The sequence below is a fragment of the Chrysochloris asiatica genome, unplaced genomic scaffold (genome assembly GCF_000296735.1).
Source record: "Chrysochloris asiatica unplaced genomic scaffold, ChrAsi1.0 scaffold00032, whole genome shotgun sequence".
Classification (NCBI taxonomy): Eukaryota; Metazoa; Chordata; class Mammalia; order Afrosoricida; family Chrysochloridae; genus Chrysochloris; species Chrysochloris asiatica.
The window spans coordinates 13774084-13792085 of record NW_006408550.1 but is presented as its reverse complement, the minus strand read 5'-3'; the positions used below and the strand labels follow the sequence as shown (position 1 = coordinate 13792085).

At 39.5% G+C, this 18002-nt stretch overlaps 1 protein-coding gene across 1 annotated transcript in view; it reads left to right on the top strand.

Moving 5' to 3' along the window:
* The window catches only part of CTTNBP2 (cortactin binding protein 2), a 182049-nt gene extending 165650 nt beyond the window's left edge, over positions 1–16399 (top strand). The window contains exons 20-23 of the mRNA XM_006859316.1: positions 2591–2654; positions 4724–4856; positions 6098–6199; positions 16154–16399. Of these exons, the coding sequence (XP_006859378.1) occupies positions 2591–2654; positions 4724–4856; positions 6098–6199; positions 16154–16399 (545 nt within the window). The remainder of the gene's footprint in view (positions 1–2590; positions 2655–4723; positions 4857–6097; positions 6200–16153) is intronic.
* The last annotated feature ends 1603 nt before the right edge of the window (positions 16400–18002 follow it).

Below are 18002 nucleotides of genomic sequence, written 5' to 3'. Positions count from 1 at the left end.
CCCACCTCAGAAGGTTCTGGACAGGGCTCAGGATTCCACTTAAAGTCCTATAATATACTACAAAGGCTTCGCAAGAGGCCTATTTCACTGGGGAAGTTCTATAACCCCTTTTAGGTATTAGTTATAGGCTGAAGATGGGCTCACAAGTTTTTGAAGATGGGCTCACAATCAGTTATAGGCTGAAGATGGGCTCACAAGTTTTCTGTAATCATGTTTCCCGACATTCTTTTCTCTCCCACTCAAGTGTATATTTTACAATAGTAGGCAAGGGGAACCAATAATCATAAGACAATCAAGCATCTTATTATTATTTTCCCTCTTCAGACTGTGCCCTGATCCCTGTATCCCAGAGCCCTGTTGTTCCAAGGTTGAGCATGCAACACTATTTACCTCTGTCCCATTTAGCCTATGCAAACCTGTCTCAGTGTTCCCCTATCCACAATAATGGTCTACTAATTATTTCTTGGAGTCCTGGTGTGGCGCTGTGGGTTATTGCGCCAGACTGCAAAGCTATTTGAACTGCAAAGTCGGCGGTTCAAGCTCACCGGTCATTCTTTGGAAACCGTATACAGGGTCGCTATGGGTTAGAACCAACTCGACGGCACTTAACAACAACAACAACAAATATTTCTTAATTATCTATTTTACATCAGCAACTTAATTTATGTACTAAAATCATCAGATATTAGCTTGTTTTCTTCTTTTTATATGCAATAAATAAGCTAACCTTAAATTTTTAAAGTATGAGTACAGCTATGTGATACCAATTTAAGATCTTAACATTAATTTTTCATCTTTCTTTTTTGTATATAACTTTATATCATGTGAAATCTGTTGAATGATTTATTAGAATGTAAATTTCATGAGGACCAGAATTATCTACTGTTTTTATTGCATTATTTTCAGTGTCTGGTGGTGCTGTGAGTTAGGTGTGGGACTCTTAACCTCAAGGTCAGCCACTCCATGGGAGAACTAAGAGGCTATCTGTTCCCATAAAGACTTACAGTCTCAGAAAACCCTCTATAGGGTCTCTGTGAGTCAGACCCGATATGATGTCAGTGGGTTTGGTTTGACAGGTTTAGAATAGCACAACATAGTTGTTGTTGTTATGTGCTGTGGCTGTAAATCTTTACAGGAACAGAAAGCCTCATCTTTCTCTCTCAGACTCTGGCTGGTAGTTTCAAACTCCTGACCATGAGATTAGCAGCCCCATTTGTAACCAATACGCTACCAGAGCTCCTTAGCACAACATAGTACACATTCAAAACTAAATATTGAATGGATAAATTATTAGAGACAAGGTCACCTTTATTTAACACCATACACACTGACATACGGAGAATGTCCATTCACACTTTCAGAGACATAGTTTTAGGAGTGAAGAGAGAAATAATACATTGAGTTTTCTGTCTAAGAAGGGACAACATGTCTCCTACCAGTGTTCTACCTGATCTGTTTGGCTTTGACGATAGGACAATCAGCAATTACATAACTTGTAGATATTCTGCTTAAGTGGAATCCATATTTGAATAAGAATGAAAAAAAAAAAAACCCTGCGTCAGTGCATCAGCTCTATGTGTATTGTGGCTTGCTGAAATGTATCATTAATTTGAGATCTCTAGGACCTGATAATATTGAGTTGATTTTTTTTAAAATTTTTTTGATATGCCATGCCATTGAAACTTACAAAGTTTGGTAGGAACACAGCCCATTTCTTTATCTAAAACAGAGAGGTCAGTCATGTCAGATCTCGGCTTAGGGATGGTCTGTGAACTTGTGTAGTAGTTAACAGAGAGCTATTCATTGTGCTTTCTGACAATGATGACAAAAAGATCAACATTGTACAGACATTGTTTGCTGATCTACTTTTAATGAGGATGTTTAAAACTCAATTTATTTTTCAAAAGCTTTCTTTTGAAAATTTTAGAGAAAATTTTACTACCAACATTTATACAAATTAAAATTCACTCAGAAGCAACTAAATGTTTTAATGAGCCCATGAAACTAGGAATTTTTCAGAAAGTCAATTTTTAGAGTCTATAAAATGGTTTATAAGGAACTTTGGTGGTGTCGTCAGTAGGAGAAAGATGAGGCTTTCTGCTCAGTAAAGACTTGTGGTGCTGTTGTTAAGTGTCATCGAGTCAGTTCTGACTTGTAGTGACCCTGTAAAGGGTTTCCAGGGAGCACTGACCTTGCAGTTCAAATGGACCTTGAGGTTGAGTGCTTACCCTACAGCACCATGCCACCAACAACAGTCTTTCTGCCATATCTCTCTCCCCTAGAGCATCTGGTGGGTTCAAACTGCCAACATTTTCGTAAACAGTTGAGGCCCCTTCCTTCTGGTGGTCCTAGCTGTACTGACTTCAGTAACTAATGGAAACAAGATAGTTATTCCTCGCCCTCCACAATGCTTGTGTAAAAGGCTCCACTCAGGCCACTGCCCTAAGACCTCCCCAAGAGACAGCTGTTAACCCAAGAACAGCACCAAGGTGCCGCACAGCTCCTTGTCTGTGCCACGGATACAGCATTGAAGATGCACAGGGACAAAGATCTGTTCTGTTGAAAGTGACTACAGTTCTTTTTAAAACAGGTATCAAAAATAAGGCAATCGTACAAGCAAACTGTAGAAGAAATGCAGCTCTGTCAAGACAAAAGTAAGTTCCCCTTTCAAGTTTAACTTATAGCAAACAGTAAAGAGTAATCAAGTAACTGAAATCACTGTTTCCAAACGTATAGTCTCTCATTATTGGTTTATGCAGCTACTATACTGTTACTGTAATAGTTTCAAAAGCAGTGGATAGAGGCCATTCAAATATCTATATACTTGAATGAGATTTGAAAAGTGTTCCCTTAACCATTATATGACCGTCAGATTTGTTTTTAATTTATTTATAGGCTTAGAAATATTTACTGAACTCATTTTTGAATCCAAATGAATAATTCTTCATGCTTTTGATAGAAGATATGGTAAAATCTTGCTTCCATGGTTTAAACAGGCTTTCTTTCGATGACTGATTTTCTTTTTTTTAATGCTAGATTTCCAGAAATAGAACATGACTTACATGATTTTAAGAGCTAAATGTTTACATTGATAACTTTATTTTTCTCAAAACATTGTTCCTAGGTAATTGTTGATTGTTTCAGCTTACAAATTTTAGGGATAAAGGATAATTAGGTTAAAAGAAAAATGTTTGGGTACTTTTGTAAATACTTTCCCATTACAGTCCAAGGTACCTAACTTTTAGGAACCTGTGCCCTCATTCTCAGCCTTACAGAAGGGCAAGGCAAAGAACTAACTGGAAGAAAAGGGAACTGCATCACATGCTGCCAGGTCCATTCCTGAATTTTATTAAAATATCCTGTGCAGTTTTCATAGTAACTCTGAGGCATAGGCATTACACTCTCGTTACCAAAAAGGAGCTCAGAATTGAGATTTTAATAAATATGTTTCTTTTTTTCTGTGTGCCGTGGAGTCGGTTCCGACTCATAGCGACCCTGTGCAGGGTTTCCGAGGCTGTAAATCTTTATGGGAGCAGAAAGCCTCATCCTTCTCCCATGGAACAGCTGGTCATTTCAAACTGTTGACCTTGCAGTTCGCAGCCCGATTCATAACCACTATGCTACCAGAGCTCCAGTGTGTAAATATATATATATATATATATATATATATACATCCACATACTGTGTGTACCATCGAGTCAGTGCTGACTCATAGTGACTTTGTATAGGGTCTCCAAGGCTGTAAATCTCTGTGGGAACGGAATAGCCTCATCTTTCTCTTGTGGTGCAGCTGGTGGATTCAAACTGCTGACCTTGAGGTTAGCAGCCCAGATGTAACCCACTGTGCCGCCAGCACCCCTTGTTGTTACTTTTAGGTGCCATCAAGTCGATACCGACTCATGGCGACGCTGTGCACAACAGAACAAAACCCTGCCTGGTCCTTCACCAATCTCATAGTCATTGCTATGCTTGAGCCCATTGCTGCTGCCACCGTGTCAGCACAAGGTTGGCGGTTCAAACTCACCAGCCACTCCTCAGAAACCCTATACATGGTTGCTAGGAGTCAAAACCGACTCAACAGCACTTAACCAACTTTGCAGTTCAAACTGACCTTGCAGTCCAGTGCTTATCCTACAGCCTCCACTGGGACTACATATATGTAAATAACACTGGACTGCTAACCGTGCTAACTGCTAGATGGGCAGTTCAAACCCACCAGCTACTCTCAGAAATCTTTGACAGGGTCATTGTGAGCCAGGACTGACTTGATGATGGACAATGACAATATATATATGCATGTATATATATATCCATATCTATATTGTTAGTAAACAGTAGAGCCAAATTAAAATTCCTCTTTGCTCCAATAGATCACACTGCCCTTACAAAGACGGCACTCTGTATCTTTGTTTTAGTGTGCTGTAAGACAGAAGAAAAGAGAAACTAGAATGTTAAAGGTCAAAGTGGATTTCTGTGAAATAAACTTATATCCTATTGAGGAAAATTTTGAGTGGGAGTTATAATCAAAGCCCTGTATTCTAAGTTCTCAGGCCTGGGAGTGGGTTGTTGCATGAAATGGCATCTATGATATGCCTTAAACTGTATTTAAAAACTCCATCTCCACTCTACACCAAGTCCTGAAAAGAGGTGCTATGTCTAGATTTCCATACTGGGCCTGAGGTTATTGTCACTTTTAAAAATCCTTTTCTGAACTTTGCCTTAGGTGTTTAGAGAATGAACTGCCGTTGACATTGAATCTGGACCAAAGACTCTCTCTGGGTTCAGATGATGAAGCAGACCTTGTTAAGGAACTTCAGAGCATGTGTTCCAGCAAATCTGAATCTGATATAAGCAAGGTGAGCAACACCAGTGGGCACGGGGACAAATGTGTCCTTCCAGCAATGGAGAGACTTTTTAGAGCCACATCATAACACGTATTCCCTGAAAGTAAGTTCTTGTTGAACACAATGGATAATGCTCAAAATGAAGCCATCCATCACCTTGCTTTGAATAGCCATTTCTTCTGACATGTCTTTTGTACAGTTGTTATTAAATGTCATCGAGTCAGTCCTGACTCATAGCTATGACCCTGTATAGGGTTTCCAAGGAGTGGCTGGTTTGAACCACCGACCTAATGGTTAACCATCCAGTGCTTATCCTAAACTCTCCTGAAAGATCTAAACTGTACATTGTATATGCTCATTGGATTTGCAGAGAAAACCCCAGCATATTTTGGACACATTTTTCTGAGCTTCACTTTGAATTTCGCCAGGTTTTAGTTTATTGTTGCTTTGTTTTTCTCTTGTCTGTTTTCCTAACTTTGGTCACATAAAGTCATCAGCTGGTAAGAGATCATTAGAACAAGCGTCATAGCAAACGTGTGGATCAGAGCCAGAGCAACAGCACAACTTTCTTTACAAATAGAAAGAATTCACCTTGTAATAAAATGCTTGTAATCCTAATCTTTAATCTGTGAAATTAGAGATCCAAATATGAAAACCAGTGACCCGAAATCTCTGAGAAAGCATTAACAGCATCAAGTTCAACCAGTCTTGGCACCCTGCTATCGGTAGCGAGGTTGACCAAGCTTCCTTCATAAACATCTTTTAGTGGAAAGTTTACAAAAGAAGATAGAGCTTGTGCAGGTTCCACTATTTGACTCAACTATTTGATATGAACAGTCATAGTTTCAGGGACAAAATAGAATTGACTCTCTTTTTCAGCCTTGTGGGAAACACACGGCAATAATTGTCCACTGGAAAAGGCAGGTAATGATTAAAATCTTGCAATCTTTTCTAGCCAACTGATACTTAATTTCAGTTTGTTTTTTTTTTCTGTAGAGCTGTTCAGATCTTTTTAAAATAGAGTCTTCCCCCGCACTCCCCAAGAATATTTTTCATGCATTGACTGTTAAATTTTCAGGAAGGTGTCCATCCTTTCATGTGACTAGTATAGGAGCTGAGGGTATGCTGTGTGTGTTCTGAGGGTCAGGGGTCAGGATAAGGATGACAGGTTTCCCACAGTGACATTTAACCATCGCCCTGAGTATGTCACAACACAACTGGAAGCATGGCTTGATAAAGTGTGTATTTTCCAGATTGCTGATTCCAGGGATGATTTAAGGAGGTTTGATTGTTCCAGAAACAGCCCTGCAGTTTCAGCAATTGTGAATAATCCCAGAAAGCCAGAGTCACAAAAGGTAAGTGTCTCTTTCCCCCGAAAATGAGGCCAAGAAGGATTGCTGAGGAATCAACCTCAAAAGTCTTCCAATTAATTTAAAATGAATTCTGATTCATTTTTAAAGTGAATCAGAATTACTTTAAAACCACAGGAATAGGCTAAGGATAAAAATGGTTGGTAGTTCATCAAGACTTGAAAGACTCCTATTTGAAATATCTCGAAAGAATAACATTTTAAAACAAAAACCTTTACTTTATCATTCTGTGCGGTCCCTAAACTTTTATCCCAAATGATGGATCTTTTTGAGAAGGTCTTCATTTGTTTTCATTGAAGCCTGCCAAAACTAGAAGTAATGGAACTTCTAGTTTTTCGGTGGTTCCATTATAAAATGTGTTGTTTTTAAGTTGAGGACTGAAAACCAAGATTTCCTGCAAATTTATGAGAGTTGAAGTTAATTGCAGCAAAGGAAAGAAAAACGTAAAGCTATTTTGCACAAAGAAAATAATCTAATTTCAGTTTGTGTTTCCTAACTTGCCACACAACATGCTTTGTGCTTCAACGAGACTTTTCTTTAAAAACAAGTCAGACTAGCAAATAGGAGGCCAGAGTTCACTAAGCCCTTGAAAAAACTTCCACTATGTGGTGCTGGTCCGTTATTGATTGGTTAATAAATGGCAAGCCATTGCATAGCATGGTACTTCTGGATGAAGGGAAACAATAAAATGTTTGCTTACCCATTCATTATTTAGTGAGACTGCAGATTTCGTGGAGACATTTAGTAATACGTGGCGTGTTCACCAAGCCATAGCGATTCAGTTCACATCCTGTTCCCATCCCCTCCCTTGGTCGCTCACAAAGACCTGTGTGGGTGTGCAGAGAACAGAATTAGAAGTGAGCACAGTGAGACTATTAAATTATTAATCCTGCCTGGTCACATGATGGCCCTGGCCTCCACAGCCCCTGCCATCTCACCACTTCCTTCCGTGTCAGCCCTGGTAAGTTACATGTCGGACTTTGTGGCTATGTTGGACAAAGGGGGCTAGGGAAGCTTGCAGGGCTGTAGCCCCCAGTAGAACATCTGTGCTATGATGACTTGACATAAAGAAAGAAGACAGGATCTTTCAGGCCCACCCTAGGGGCTGCACTTGGCTGTTCTGTTTTGTTTGAAAACTTTTTATTATGAATTGAGGAAGGTTTACAAAGTAAATCATCAAATTTACATTTAAAAAATTGTATACTTCATGACAATGGTTTGAATCTCCTCCATGTAACAATGGTTAACAGTATTTAACCCTGTTCGCTTTAACTATTGCATTCCCCCCTGTAGTTCCTGCTACTTTCTTCTATCCTCTGCTAACCTCCTTGTTGTATACTGCCTACTGTCACCTTTATTAACATTTGTCTACCTTCTAGCTGTGAATTATTCCCTCCCCTCCCCCATAACCAGCATAGATTATTTTATAAAGAAAACCTTTTCTTAACCTTTTACAACATAGGTTTTATCCAATATTTGTCCTTTTTTGATTGATTAAGTTCACTCAGCATAGTCCTCCAGGTCCATCCATGTTGTGAGGTGTTTTGCAGATTCTTTGTTATTCTTCACCATTTCATAGTATTCCATTGTGTGTATGTAATCAGGTTGTTGCTGAGCATTTGTTGTTGTTGTTAAGTGCCGTTGAGTGTTGAATCAATTCCGACCCATAGTGAGTGGTCCTGTATAGGATTTCCAAGGAGCAGCTGGTGAGCTTGAATCACCAACTGCCCTTTGCCATTTTTAAAGCTTCAGTTCTTTTTCCATGAACGGTGGTCCACTTTGAGCTTTGCACAGCTCAGGGCAGCTTTGCTTTCAAAGTGGCCTTTAAAAAATAAGTCCTGTGTGGCACTGTGGGTTAATGTGTCAGATTGCAAAGTCATTTGAACTGCAAGGTCAGTGGTTCCAGCTCACCAGCTGCTCCTTGGAAACCCTATACAGAGTCTGTGGGTCGGAATCGACTCAACGGCACTTATCAACAACAACAACATATTACTTAGGGAGAGCACAGTGGCTCTGTAGGATAACCACAGGGTCAGTGGTTTGAGCCTACTAGTCTCTCCAAGGAGAAAGACAAAGCTTCCTGCCTCCACAGGAATCCCTATAATGCGGGTTGCTTTGAGTCAGAACGGACTCGGTGGCGCTTAGCAACAACATACCACCTAGGTTCTTACAAAAGGACTCCATAGTGTAAATGCGTAATTTAGTATGACAGCATTTAATAAAAACAAGCATTTGTTGAATGCTGACCCCAATTCTTTGCACACAAAACACAGGGGTTCTTCTCCCCGTGTCTGGAAGATGTTTTTCTCAAAACCTGTCAGCAGAGGGCGAAGTAACACTCATTTGGCAGCCTTTGGAAAGCTTGGTGGGCTCATTCCTTTTCTTTGCTGGAGAAGGTGGCAGGCTCACTTCTGACACAAGTAGCATGTCTTGGTTAGATGCCCAGTTTCTCCTCTGATCAGGAGTAAACTCCCTTCAGAGTTAGGAATTCTCTGGGTGAGCTGAAATCACTTCTGCTAGGCCAGAGAAACCATCATCCATTGGAAGGCAAGACTAAACGGTTTATCTGTAGTATTTGCTATAATATAACTCCTTACTGCTTAAGCAGGAGAGAAATGTAGCTGGGTTCCTCAGTTAGCTGGCATGTTAGCCTTTTAAATTAAACACACAAAGACTTTTTTTTTTTTTTTTTTTAATCATCAATGGTAACTTCAGAGACTGATAGATGGGGTTTCCTCTCTTTTTTTTTTTTTTTTTTTAATCATCAATGGTAACTTCAGAGACTGATAGATGGGGTTTCCTCTCACATATGCAAACTAATCCCCTTAAAGCAAAAATTCTCATCTTTGGTGTTATAATGAAATCTGCCTAGGAATTCTTTTTTTCTAATGAAATTTTGTGTTGTAAAAAATAAATAACACACCATTTGCCAATTCAGCATTTTTGCGTGAAGACATCAGTGAAACCAGTTACATTAATCTTCTTGTCAACTATCAGCAACAGCCATTGCCTACTTCCCTTCCCCATAAACAGAAACTCAATACTCACTAAATAAAGATCCCCCTCTTTCCCCTTCCCCCCCAGCCCCTGGTGTGATTGCTGTTAAACTCTGGGCTCTATGTATTTGCGTATTTTAGTTGTTTATCTTGAAACAACTAAATTTTTTTGTTGTTTTTTAAAGTTCCTGTATCTGGATCCCACCCCCTCGAGGTTCTGATATAATTGGTCTGACCTTGATAACGGATATTGTTGTTGTTGTTAAGTGCCATCGAGTCTGGAGCAGCAGATGAGTTTCAATCACCAACCTTGTGGTTCACAGTCCAGTGCTTATCCTATAGCTCCACACCAGGAGTCCCTGATGGATATTAGGATTTTGTAAAAGCTCCCTGGTGATTCTCATGAGAGACCAGGACAGACTCATTCTCTAAAACACTGCTGTGAGCAATCATTCTCCTCACTTTCTACTCCATTTCTTTCTTTCCAAATGTATCTTTTTGGATTAAAGTCATACTCATATTAAGCTACAGATTTTTTTTCCTCTTTTTCTTCTCTCCCTCCTCTCCCTTTTCTTTTCTGTGATTAGAGACTGCAGTATTCAGTCTGGTTTTTGTTGCTGCTGCTTTTTAGTCTTTTTTTTTTTTCTTTCTTTCATTTTTTTTTCCCTCACTGGTGTTGTTTTGCTGTTATATGCTCCCCCTTCTGCCTTTGGAGGACTCTTTGTCTCCCTATATTACACAAGAAGAGTCAGCAACTGCTGCCATCTAGCCAATCTACAATCACACTCTATAAAACACCAAAACCCAGGCAAGAACCAATACCAGCTGCCATATACCAGGGAAACAGACAACACCTGTGAAAGTTACCCTGAGTTAAGCAATAAGAAGAGTGAAAAGGGAAGCCCACATCCTGATCACATCTTCCTGGAAGCAATCAGAAAGCATAAAAAATTAGCAAAACACATACTCAATTAAGTATTAAGGCCACAGATAAACATTAAATATGTCCAAGAAGCAAAAGCAGATGACCATATCAGCACATGTCCAGAAAAAAGATAAAATGTCTGAGACAAATGACCTAGAAGTAGACCTGGACTCCATTCTGGGAGGAGGGCAGGCCTTGGAAATGCCTGAGAAAGAATTCAGAAAAATTATTATAAAATATTTCAAAACACTTCACAATGGAGTCGAGAAAAATAAGGAAGAAGTCAGGAAAGTGCTACAGGAACAATCAAATAAGATAGATACAGCATTGGAAACCATTCAAAACCTACAGAAAGAGGTCCAAACGATGAATAACAAAATAACAGAAATAGAGAACACTCTGAAAGGGCAGAGGAGTAGAATAGATGAGATGGAAGGCAGAACCAGTGAGCTGGAAGACAAATCTCTGAATACCACTAAGATAGAAGAACAAACACAAAAAAGGATTAAAAATTCTGAGGAAGGTCTAAGATTCATGTTGGACAACATGAAGAGGAATAACTTAAGAATTATCGGCATTCCAGAACAAGAAGAATCACACAAGTCCACAAAGGAAATAGTTGAAGAACTGCTGGAAGACAATTTCTCTAACATCCTGAAAAGTGAAAAGATAAACATTCAAGAAGCTCAGTGAACTCCAGGAATGGTAGACCCCAAAAGAAAATCATCAAGACATATCATAGTCAAGCTCTCCAAACTCAAAGATAAGGAGACACTTCTGAAAGCAGCCAGGTAAAACAGAAGTGTCATATACAAAGGCAGGCAAGTCAGATTAAGCTTGGATTTCTCAGCAGAAACCATGCAAACAAGAAGGCAATGGGGAGACATGTATAACACCCTGAAAGAAAAAAATTGCCAACCAAGAATCCTTTATCCAGCAAAGCTATCAATCAAATATGATGGTGTAATCAAATCTGTGTTTTTGAGAGTTGATAAACCTTCAATTGTCTAGCTTTTTGCTTGCAATCTTTTACCTTGAATTTACTTTTGTCTCCTCCTACACCACATCTTACATAGTTCTTTGCCTTTGGAGCCCTTTCTTTCCTCTTCACCTGTCACAATCCTATAACTCCTTAAATGTCCACCTCCAATACCATCTTCTCAGCAATGCTTTCTCTGACCTCCTGTTTTACAATCCAGGGAGAAGGAGCTACGGTATCCTTTTAACTTCTAGCAGATACTCAGTATTGAATGAATGAATATATGAATTGTTTTGACTTAGCAATAATTCTTTAGAGTTAAATAGCAGGAGTCTTTACTCTAGGGGCAATATCTGTCTATACAAATTACACTTCACCTTTGTGAAGTGCATAGCATCACTGATGCATAGCAATACTGATGGTTTCCTGGTGTGTTTAGTATGGAGAACTTTTGGGTTTGGACCTAGTTAACACCTTTAACTCACCTACGCCCAAGTTCTGGTACCTCATAGGTGTGGGGAAGACCATCCCAACCTGTGCTTGGCTACCAGAATGTCAGAAACATCATCCTCTCGTGTAGGACATTGTTGTTTTATCCTTGCCCTTCCAGGCTAGAATTGCCATGGCCCTAATGAAGTCCGAGTGTTCTCCTTGTTCTCATCCTCCTTCCAACTCCTTCTGCTTCTGGGGATTCACTCTGCCCCACGTGTCCTCACATCCAGCCTCTGCATCCCTAACCACATTTTTTGTTACTGGGGTTGCTTCATGGTACTTCTTGTCATATGGGCATTTCCTTCCTCAGACCATGAAGAAGCATTCTCCTGACCTTCATGTTGTGGTGAAAGGAACAGACTAGAAAAGACCACTTGTGTGCCCCCTTTCCTGCCTTTGGGCCACCATCCCCATGGATTTCCAGAGGAATTTCAAAGATTCTGGCAAAATCACTTCTAATCAGACCTGTAGATTGGTGTGGTTGGTCTCGAGACCAACTTGCCATTAATCCTTATTCTCTCGCAGGTCTTGTTTGGGTCATAAGTATGTGGTGAATTTGCTGGTGTTCTGGATAGACTTATTATTTGGCTTGGCCTAGCTATAACTAGACCCATTGTACAGATTCAAAAGCAATTTCCTAGAAGGAAAAATGAGGGTGGATTATGGTGCCGGAACTGTCTTTTCACAGTTATGTCTTAGCACACAACCCTTTTGTCTGCTGCAGCCATTCAGCTCATCCAGCAATAGAATTATTTCTCAGAGTGTTTCTCTCTGACAACAACATAAGCTTTCCTACAAAAAGCATGTGGCATGATGGCTTGTGATGAAGACAAGTATGGTCTCCAGGGGCTGGCCTTGGCTATCCTTAAAGCTTCAACTCTTTCTTTCCTTTCACCCTTAACCTGTCATAAACTACAAGTTCTTTAATTGCTTCCTTGGAGGGAATTGGTCCATATAATACAACAGAATTCAGCTCTTTCATGAATCCCTGCTGAGGGAACATTTGTTTTATCAGGAAGCCATTTCCTGTCTACCAAACTTTTCCAGCCTAGCCACTCTTCTTTCCTAAATGCATGTACTATGAACTCCGAACTGGTCCCATCTTTATCCTTTATCCTTTTGTTTGGGAAAAGTCAAAACAGTGAGACTTCTCGCAGAAGGCATATCAGGAGTCACACAGATTAAGATGAGTGGCGCCAGTAGATTTTACTTAAGTGATCTAGGAAAGGAGACATTTTAAAGAATTTTAAAGAATTACTAGAATTTTAATAGGTGAAAGTGGAAGAGCAAAGTGGTTTAAAAGAGTGATTGGAGCCAAATTTCAAAGGGCTTTAATGGCATGCTTAGGAATCTAATGCTTGCTCTGGAAATAGTGGGGACTGGAAGCATCCCCTTCCTTTCTGTTTGAAGCTGTTGTGTTGTTAGGTGTCATGGAGTTGGTTCCAACTCATAGCGACCGTGTGCGCAGCTGCCAGGTCCTAAGCCACCCTCACATTCAGTGCTTTTTATTTGAGCCCCTTGTTGCAGCCCTGGCATCGATCCATCTCATTGAGGATCATCCTCTTTTTCGTGGACTCTCTACTTTTCCAAGCATGATGTTCTTCTTCTGGGACAGGTATTCCCTAATAACATGTCCAAATACATGAGACAGAGTCTCATTATCCTTGCTTCTAAAGCGCACTCTGGCTTTAGACAGATTTGTTCATTCTTCTGAATTCAGATGCATCCATTCTCCTCTGGTCTTCCTTAGTCAATTTTCCCGTTTATGTGAGGCTATTGAGAACACCATGGCTTCGATCAGACTCACCTTAGTCCTCAGTGTGACACTTCACAGGAGATCTCGTGCAGCAGATTTACCCAGTGCAATGTGTTTGCACCTGTGCTTGTTTTTAATGTGCTGTCATATTGCTTCCAACTCACAGCGACCCTGTACAGGGTTTCCAAGGAGCAGATGGTAGGTTTGAACTGCCAGTCTTATGGTTTGCAGTCCATTGCTTATCCTACAGCACCATGCCAGGAGTCCCTACACAGCCTTAATTCTCTGCCTGGTTTACAAGCAACATTGGGTTGAAGAGGAAAGAATGAGACCCTTGTTAAAGATACCTAAGGTTTCTAGTTCAATGAACTGGAATAACATCGTTAACCAGTAGTAGAGAAAAGACTTTAGAATTAAGTGAAATTAGGAGGTAAAAATGTAGTTTTAGAAAAATTGAGTTTGGAGTGCAGTTCGGCCATAGGAGATGAGTTATATCCATTAGTGGTTGGAAATGCAGTTCTGAGCTCAGTAGATAAAGGAGAGCCAGAACTGTGGGAGTTATTTAATTGGATGATAATTGAAACACTAAGAATGGTTAGAACAGGAAAAGATTGTCAAGTAAAATTGTGTGGGATGAACCTAGAGAGTCAAGAACAAAGCCACCATTGAAGAGGTCAGATGTGAAAAAGGACACTAAGGAGTTAAGGCCAAGGTACTCAACTTCATTTGCACATTGTTGTGGTGGTGGTGGTGCTTAAGTGCTGTAGAGTCAATTCTAACCCATAGCAACCCTGTACAGGGTTTCCAAGGAGCATCTAGTGGGTTTGAATCGCTGACCTTGTGGTTCACAGTCCAGTGCTAATCATACAGTTCCACATGTTTTGAAACCTGGCATCCATGCCACACACCTGATTGATTCAATCAGAATCTCTAAGGGTTGGAGCCCAGTCATCAGTGTTATATAAAGCTCCCCAGGTCATTCTAAGTTCACAACTACAGTTGAGAACTACTCGCTTAAGTGGAAACTCAGGCAAGTGCAGAGGTGAGCTGGATAGTGTTTCAGGGTGAGGGAAGGTTATGCATTTGGTTCGAGGAGCTCAGGTAGACTTTATTTCAAGTTTGTTGGCTTGTAGAATTCAGTGCAATACAAGGGGGAAAACTGAAGTGAGAGTTGTTGTTCTGTGCTGTGAAGTCGGGTCCAACTCATAGTGACCCTGCATAGGGTTTCTGAGGCTATAAATCTTTATGGGAGCAGAAAGCCTCATCTTTCTCCCATGGAAGTTTTGAACTACTGACCCTGAGGTTAGCAGCCCAATTTGTAACCACTACACGACCAGAGTTGGGAGGCCTGTTTGGTCTCAGTGAAAAGGTAATGCACTGGACCACAAGGTTGGTTAGAAGCTCAAAATCGGTGTCCGTTCACCAGCCTCTCCTTGGAAACTCTATACAAGGTCGCTATGAGTCGTGGGGTAACTGACTCGTGGGCACTTTAACAACAACAGCTCTGTTTCCTGCTAGGCAGAAGGAGAGAGAGGGACCAGATGACCGTGAAAGCACTCTGAAATACTGAAAAAAACAAAAGCATGCAGTTTCCAAGTATAAAAGATCATAAGCCACCTAATCATAGAATTTCTGAGCAGTAGCCTTAATCCATTAGAATATAAATTCTATAATGAATAATGTTTCTCTTTTATGTTCCCTGCTGTATGTCCAGCACCTAGAACAGTAATGCTTAATGCAGTAAAGTTGGATGAATTACTTTGGTGACATAGTTTATTTGTAGAGTTATCTAAAAGGAGTGTGAAACCTGGTGTGTCACTGTAGGATAAGTATTTGACTGATAACTGCAAGGTCAGTAGTTCAAAACCCACCAACCACTCTCAGAAATCCTATGACTCAGAACCAACTCGACAGCATACAATAATCACAGTCTACAAGGAGTCTGCTGGACTTGTCCAATTTGGTGGTTCCTTTGGGCCCAAGATTTTGTTGGAGCACTGGTGGCTCTGTAAGATAAGCACTAGACTGCTAACCACTAGATCAGCCGTCCAAACCCACCCGCCGTTATACAGGGTCACTATGAGTCAGGACCAACTGGACAGCACCTAGCAAGAGTCACTTGGTTGGTGCAAATGGTCTTCACTCAATCGCTCATCTAAAGATAGGTAGTTCCTATCCAGCCAATAGTAGGATGGGAGAAAAGTCTGGCATTGGCTTCTATTAAGACTAAAACCTTGAAAACCCCGTGGTATAGTTCTGCTTTGCAATGCATGCACTCGCCATCAGTCAGAACCCAACCAGTGACGGTGGATTTAGGATTTTGTGAAGCTCCTGTTGGTAAGGATAACCCTGACTCATCAGCATTTGATTCAGTGACTCTCGTATCCAGGCTTTACATGACACTTGTTGTTAAGTGCCATCAAATCAGTTCTAACTCATAGTTAGTTACCCTGTATGGGGTTTCCAAGGAGCAGCTGGCTGGTGAGCTTGAACCACCAACTTTGCAGTTCAAACTGACCTTGCATTCCAGCACTTTAACGCCACAGCACCATACCAGGACTCCACTAGGAAATGCCTAATGAAAATAAAGCTGTAAGTATAATAAATTAATCATTTCTCTTAAGCTTTCTCTTATCTTTTGTTTGTTTTCTTCATGGGAACCTGAGAAACTTGCATGTGTTTGCTCAGAAAAAGAAAGGAGGAAGAGTTAGAACTGATTTACTGGAGAAGAAGTAGGTAACTTCAGTGAACATGACAACATTGTTTTTTTTTTTTCTCTCTACTCTTACAGGAGGTCAGTCCTCTCAGCAGCCATCAAACTACCGAATGCAGCAACAATAAATTAAAGACTGAGTTGGGTGTTTCCAGAGTTAAATCTTTTCTTCCTGTTCCTAGAAGTAAAGTCGCCCAGTGTTCCCCGAACACCAAAAGAAGCAGCAGCAGCAGTAATACAAGGCAAATAGAAATAAATAACAACTCAAAAGATGAGATTTGGAATTTACGCAAAAATGAACAAGTAACAAAACCTAACAAATAGGCCTGCCAACAATTTTCTCACTCTTAACTTCTGTATATGTCACACCAAAACCAACAACAACAACATGTAAATAACTTTCAATGAATTAAATGTTTTCACTGTAATATAAAGTATGAGTGCGGGACCACTATTCAATTATTCTGTAAAGAATGTATTTATAACCAACATTTGTGTGTATGCTTGCTTTTTGTTGTTGTTGTTGTTTTAATTCTATAGGGTTGAACTTCAGTACCAAGAAATTATACAAACTTTTCAAGTAGTTTTATAATAGAAAAATTATAGTTTTAATGAAGATGTTCAGGGGTATAAAAGCAGAGTTCTGTGTACTATCTATCTATCTATATATTTGTACATATATACATATGTATATTGAAGAAAATCCCTAAATCTTATTGCATACTACATGTGACAAAATATGTACAGCATTGGCTTAGATAATGTGCACCGTTTTAAATAGAGATCATCATTTTACGTTCACTTAATGAGGAATAACTAGAATGGGCAATAATAAATCATTTCTAAACAGTTTCTTTTGATTATAAGCCATATTAAGTATTTTGCCTGATAAATTCTAGTTTTATGTTTTAAATCTTGTTAAAGATTACCTTGCTGTTGGATTGTATCATGTATTATGCTTATGAGTTTGCATTATAACTCCTGTAAAATATGAAATTATAATGCAATAAAAGTGTTATCTTTCTTAAAAAAGTTTTGTATCTAAATGGCTATATAAAACAACTGCATTCATAAATGCTTCAATAAATTAATTCAAAATGAACTTCCTCTTCAATTTTAGTTCTAGTAGCACAAATAATAAAATTGATGATACAATTTACAAGAACTCTTTCTTCTGAAATTGTTGATAAAACCACTTTTACTTATAAAACTCAAAGTTAAGATGCTTTGGCACTTAATAAAATAACAGACTTAGTAAAATACTTATCTTGCAGTTTCCATCGATAGTTTTTAGTTTATACATATTATAATAGGTATTTATGTTCAATTTCAAGCACATTCATAGAACTCTTACTTTTAATTTTAGTATTTTACTAACTGTGCTCAGAAAGATTCACCCTTGTTAGGGAATGTTAGGTAGTTGGTTTAAATAAAAATAAAACAAACATTTTGAGCTCCAGAAATTAGGTCCTCACTGAACAAAAACAACCCCCCCTGCCCCCCAAAGTATGGTCAGAAGTGATTTATTTGTTTAAGAGCATTTACAACTTTTGGTGGTGAGGGACAGAATGGTGTTTACACCTACGTTAATAAAGTGTGTCCTGGGGTGGCGCTGTCAGATAGCACTTGACCGCAAGGTCCATTTGAACTACACAGTCGACAGTTCAGAGAAACCAGCCATTCCTCAGAAACCCTATACAGAGTTGCTATTAAGTAGGAGCTGACTTGACGGCACTTAACAACAATAAACAACAAAGTTTACAAAGCTTCCTGTATCTTACAAAAACAAAATGTCATGGGCTGTCTTCATTTTTCTAGTGCTGTTATAGCTGAAAGACCCCAAATGAGTGGCTTTAATAAACAAATGCATTGTTTTACACTTTGTTGTAGTGAAGTACTGTGGAGTCAATTCCGACCCATAGCCCTT